This window comes from Vespa mandarinia, chromosome 3 (genome assembly GCF_050613455.1).
Source record: "Vespa mandarinia isolate Hongniang chromosome 3, ASM5061345v1, whole genome shotgun sequence".
Lineage (NCBI taxonomy): Eukaryota > Metazoa > Arthropoda > Insecta > Hymenoptera > Vespidae > Vespa > Vespa mandarinia.
Window position 1 is genome coordinate 8,156,187 of NC_140812.1, and position 6,314 is coordinate 8,162,500.

General features: G+C 27.5%; 1 protein-coding gene across 2 annotated transcripts in view; it reads right to left on the reverse strand.

The window, feature by feature from the left end:
- Nucleotides 1-3,315: 3,315 nt before the first annotated feature.
- The window catches only part of LOC118447788 (RING-type E3 ubiquitin-protein ligase PPIL2), a 3,489-nt gene continuing 490 nt past the window's right edge, over nt 3,316-6,314 (reverse strand). The window contains exons 2-11 of one of the 2 annotated variants that reach the window (XR_014981981.1): nt 6,028-6,314; nt 5,766-5,931; nt 5,524-5,672; nt 5,323-5,446; nt 5,100-5,248; nt 4,848-4,999; nt 4,447-4,782; nt 4,259-4,369; nt 3,667-3,891; nt 3,316-3,607 (exon numbers count right to left, since the gene is read on the reverse strand). The exon at nt 6,028-6,314 is cut by the window's right edge and continues 80 nt beyond it. Coding sequence is in view for 1 of the 2 variants with exons in the window: in XM_035880155.2 (XP_035736048.1) it covers nt 4,279-4,369; nt 4,447-4,782; nt 4,848-4,999; nt 5,100-5,248; nt 5,323-5,446; nt 5,524-5,672; nt 5,766-5,931; nt 6,028-6,314 (1,454 nt within the window). In the remaining variant the exon portion in view is untranslated. Of the gene's footprint in view, nt 3,892-4,258; nt 4,370-4,446; nt 4,783-4,847; nt 5,000-5,099; nt 5,249-5,322; nt 5,447-5,523; nt 5,673-5,765; nt 5,932-6,027 lie in introns of both variants that reach the window. The other variant, XM_035880155.2, reaches the window with a different exon arrangement.

Below are 6,314 nucleotides of genomic sequence, written 5' to 3' on the forward strand. Positions count from 1 at the left end.
ATTTTTAAAAAGAAATAGAACTGTTGTATATATATAACACTTTTTGTATATTAATAATGATATATGTATATATCAAAAACGACGTTCAATATATTTTTCTAAAACTATATTTGATTAGAAGTCAATAATTCTTTTTTTTTTTTTTTCTATAGAAAATAATTTAATGAGAATGTATGATGTTAGTATACTTGTTTCTATTTTTTTTGTTTACGAATGTTAAATTAAAAAAATCTAATTAAAAAAATTTAATGAGAACAACGTTGATATCTTTTCTCTAAGAAAAAGTTTAAACTAAAAATAACAGTGATTTACTCAATGTATATTTATAAGTATAGTTTAAAAATCAATAAATTTGAGATAAAGTATCATAGACATGAAAGTGACAGGAAGATTATTAAAAATTGCGATACGCGAAACCGATGGATAGTTTATCGTAAATCAACAGTTCGCTGCGATAATAACTCGATCATCCCACGTATATACGTACGTATGTATATCCTAATACAACTATATGTATTCTCTTGAAATACACGCTTATCTAATTCTCTCTTGCACCTTCTCGTTAAGTCGATACAAACACTTTTTTACACTTCTAACAAAAGTTTCAAATATTGATCAAATTCCAATTCGAAACAACACTATATTTATAATTAAATTAATGATAATATTGAAAAACGAGAAATATCGAAGAACGATGAGAAACGTGGCACATACGATGAGTCCAATAATTATCGTTATTTCTGATACTTTTTTTATTTTATTTATTTATTTTTTTTTTTTTTTAATGATTTCGTGCGAAATAAAAAGTGATGAAAAGCAATATATCTCATTACGTATTAAGAAAAAAATTTTATCATCTGACGATAATAAACATACCAAATATACCAAATCGTTTAACAATTATGGGGGACAAAAAATAACGAAAAAAAAAAAAAAAACTCAAAATAAACAATTTCTTAGAAAATAAAAAATAATAAGTAATAATGTGAATACTTTTTTCTTTCTTTTAGTCAAACAAAAAAGAATTATTTCTTCCTACGATAATTAACGATAATAAACATCATAAAGAGAAATGTGTTATTTAACAAAAAAAAAAAAAAAAAAAAAAAAAAAAAAAAAAAAAAAAAAAAAAATGGAATTTCGTACGAAACAATGAACTAATTCAAACAATGAAAATATTTTGTTTTGAAATATTTTGTTTGAAATAATTTAAATTAATGAAAAATATTTTGTTTAAATTAACGCGAGTAAAAAAAAAAAAAAAAAAAAAAAAAAAGAAAGAAAGAAAAAAGGAAGAAGAAGGAGAAAAGAAACAAGAGAAAAAGAAAGAAAAACAAAAACAAAAAAGAAAAAACAGAAATAATTTATCAACAATAATAAACGGCAATCACTCCAAATAAGAACACGCACTAATAAGGATTCACACAGTACACATATCCCGAGATATCCCGACTGATTATCCTGAAGAGGAATTCAGGAAGTATATGCGTAAGAGAACTGGCACTCGGTCACGACGATCTTGGTGGATGCAGAGACAGTGTAGCAACATTGGAGTAGTTAGAACGGGATGAAGGGGGGCGCGGGGAGGGGGGACAGCCAAGAAAAGGGGGAAGTTCGAACGAAAGTTAAGTATATTTCAGGAGCTCTCGGCCGTATATATGTATACGTAAATATATATATGTATATGTAATATGTATATATATATATATATATATGTGTATGTTTATATATACAGGAACCTTTCTACCTATCAACAGAGGAGTGAAACACGAGGAAGTTCGGGACGACGGGAAACTCACTAAAAATACGTACGATCGTTGGCGCTTGACTACTGCGTTCAACAAAACACCTACTACTCCTTTATTGTTTCATACCACAGGCAAGACTAACAATAGGGGGGGAGGATACTAGTTGGAATCATTCTAACCAAAAAACAAAAAAGGAAGAAAAAGAAAAAAAAGGAAAAAAAAAAGAAAAGAAAACGAGAAAAAAATGAAGGTAAATAAAGATCGACAATTTTTCGATTTGTCTTATAATTAATTTCTTTCTTTTTCAATTTATTACGTCAAGTTTAAAATCTGAGTTTTTTAACTCATGATTACGTTGTTGATTAGAAATATATATATATATATATACATATATATATATATATATATATATATATATATATATATATATTGAGATGTGTTGTAACAAAATGTGTTTTCAATAAAAACGTTAACAGTGACATCTCGCGAGATTGATTGAAAACCAATATGGCGGTCGCCGTTTGAAAGCAATGACATATTGCTTACGTTGTATTTAATTAGTGAATGGTTTCTCCTTATCTTACTTTCTCACTCTCTCTCTCCCTCCCACCCTTTCCCTCTCTCTCTCTCTCTCTCTCTCTCTCTCTCTCTCTCTCTCTCTCTCTCTCTCTCTCTCTCTCTCTCTCCATGATTTCATTCTTGATATTTGACACAGGGAATCTCCGTAAAAATTATATAATTTGTTAACGTCTTATCTTATTACAGACATGACAGAAATATTTATACACATATATCAATATATACAAATAAAATATCTATAGATATATAGAAAGAGAAATAATTCGAATGTACTTTTGTTTTCTTCGATTAGCTCATTTAAACTAATAATTTGTAATAAACTCGTCGAACTAATAATTTGTATCAAACGTCATTATTCATCCGTGGCGTAATCGTCAGATATCATTTGAATCATTTTTACAATACAGTTCATCGACGTGTAAACGAAAATCTATTATATATATATGTATATATGTGTATACACATACACATACATACATATATACATACATACATACATCACATACATCACATACATAGATATATATGTATATATATAAATGTAAATGAATGTTTTCACAGTTAACGTGTACTTATACACATCGTGTTTTGACAAAAGGAAAGTCTTCAGGCTTATACGATGTTCTTGAATGTTTCATTGTAACCGATAAGTAACAATGAAAATTATCATTATGACAATCGAAAATGCACTTTCACAAAAAGTTTCAATTCACAATTTTAATTTCTTCGAGTTTTACGATTATACATTAAAAACGGGTTCAAAAACATATTTACTAATGGATAATTATAATAAAAAAAAAAAAAAAAAAAAAAAAAAAAGAAAAGAAAAGAAAAGAAAAAAAAATATAATAAAAATAAAAATACAAATAAAACAATAATTATTATGAATGAAAAATAATGTCTAAATTGTATAACATAAAATTGATTTTGAAAACTTATTATTCATTATTTGCAATAATTATTACGATTGTTATATCAAATTATGTGCTTGTTTACATTTATAAATACATTAATTATAATCAATTGTTATATTATTTTAAATTCATAATATATTTATTAAGCGTTCATTGAAACGTCGATACTGTCAATTTCCATTCTTATATGAGAATAATTTAGATACAAGATGTCACATTGTAGGGCCCATTTTCAAAGAATATTTGATGAAATAAATGTATACATTAAATTACGTATAACATAAAAAAGAAGTTACCAATTTAACTTTAAATGAATAATGAAACAAATGAAATCGTTGATCACTTTTGACAGGGTCGATTAGTTGCCTAAAAATTTGAGGTTAGACCATGTAGGCCGTATGTTATGGAGTTTAATATTTACTTACCCAAATCATCCATGGTACGGTGATTCTAATTATTCGATTATTCAATACACAAAATATCCTGGAATGCACACACAGAAATTTTGAGATCGTCCGAAATACCGTAAATTACGGGACGACGCGCGACCGTCCTCTTCGACCGTGCGCATTCGAACTTCAAACATGGAGGACTGGAGTCCTTGCAGTCAGATTTCTTGATCGACACTGACCTTACTACTTCCAACGTACCTCGAATGAGAAGAAATTTTTTTTTTTATTTCACTTTAATTTTCTTTAATATATAAACATAAAATAAGTAAACTTCGAACGATACTACGTAACTTTTTGTATTTTATCTGAAATATATATATATCTGTTAATAGATAGGTATTATATGTTTTATATACACATACATGCACGCGTGTACACACACACACACACAAATGCATATGTATGTATAAGTTTAATATAGAATTTGTGCATCTATTTAATGTAACGTAGGATCAAACGAATAAGATAAGAACATTTTGTAGATTCATTTATTAATAAAACTTATTCCTTATCTCTTTCATGGACTTTCGACGTTTTTATTAATTTTATATTAATATTATCTTACTTTAAAATATTATTATATCTCTACCAAGAAGAAAAATTTCCAAAAGAATTCGTTATAACTTTTTTCTTCTTAAAAGCTGGCTCTACGGTCAATGGTTCATCTTTGTCTGTACTGTAAAAGGAATGCGAATTTATTAATTTATTTAACGCAGTCTGTATAAATATTTTTTGGCAAAATTTCTTACTCACTTCTCGTCTTTGTTTATCTTCAAATATTTGCCTACGCCCGAACGATAAATTTTTAGAATATCGTTCCCTTCCTTTTTATCTGCATTTTTATTTTTACTCGCTTCCTGTGCCAATTTTTCTGCCTCTGCCGCTCTTTCAGCAATTAATTGTTCCTCGGCTTCTTGAAAAGGATCTACGAAGACTAATACTCCTTGTATTATGATATCTTCGATCGGTCTATCTTTATTGTCTACTTCGATTTTTTCTATGGTATTTAACGTTTCTAAACCACCAACAATTTTTCCAAACACAGTGTGTTTTCGATCAAGATGTCGACACGATCGGAACGTGATAAAACTACAAGGTGATGACGTTTAATTTAATATAAATATAAAATATTATCCAGTCATTGAAATACTCACAATTGAGATCCATTTGTATTTGGTCCAGAATTAGCCATTGAAAGAATACCTCTTCCTTGATGAATTAAATTTGGTTTAAATTCATCTTCAAAAGCTTTACTCCAAATAGATGTTCCACCATTACCGGTATTCGTTGGATCTCCTCCTTGAATCTAAAAAATTATAATGTCTTTATACGGATATTACTAAAATCTAATATTATATATAATATTATAATATATCTAATATTATAATATTTCATTTTTATATTACCATAAAGTTTCGTATGGATCTGTGAAATTTTGTACCATTATAATAACCATTTTGACAATGTTTCACAAAATTTTCACATGTTTTTGGTACAAGATCACAATGAAGTTCTAAGTTCAAGGCACCAAAGTTCGTGAGTAATCTTACGTATCCTATAAAAATTCAATGTAATTAAGTTCATTTTTATTTATAATAGAAATACGTATATATAAATATAATAATTAACCTTTCTTTTTAACCCGTTCATATCGAACTAAGTCTTCTGCAATTACTGCAGCTTGATGAGTTGTTTCTCTTGGCATTACCGTAGAGGTAAAACCTGCAGCTACGGCACCAGTCGAATAATGAGCCTGCATAAATAAACATTATTATAAATTAATGAAAGAAAATATTTGTTATTAATTAAATATTGAAATATTATACATACAGCATTGAATTTATCAGCTTGCAGTTTATTAGTTTCTTCTTTAATTTCTGGTTCTTTATAATCTCTTTTTAATTCTGCCAATATTTCTTTTGTCTCCATAGACACTGTTTTTAGTTTTGCAGTTGGATCAGATCTTTCTCTTATAGCCTCTAAAAATAAATTCACAAGTTAGGATTCATAAAATACATATAATGGAAAAGAATATTAAGAAAATAATTTTTATAATAAAATCATTGAATCACCTTCATCTTCAACTCTTATATTATTTTTAATATGATGAAATGTCGATAAATTAAACTTTGTTACATTATTTGGATCTTGAATAGTAATTATATCCTTTCTTGTAAAAGACTCATCATTTACTAAATCCTTCCAGTTACGTGTCTTTATATTTAACTGCTCTACTGCCTAAAAATATATCTTTATTAATACAATCTCCAATTATAATAATAATAATAATAATAATAATAATTTTAATTAAACTTTGATAAGTGTACTATTTACCTCCCACGACATTACATTTCCTGTTGTTTTAATAGCAACAATATGCGAATGTTTCGTAAACGGTTTGAAAAGAACCGGACAGTGATATTGTCCTTGTGCATTTTTGTAGAAGTTTAATTTTATTAATGTTTTAGGATCTAAAGATTTTCCTGTTACAGGATTATGTTTAAATCTTTTTACATATTCCAAAAGTGGTTCTAATTCAAAGATGTGCCCTAGCACGTCGCAATAAGGATGTTCAAATGGTTTTAAACTCAGACAACAGTGATCATAAGGTAAACGTCGAA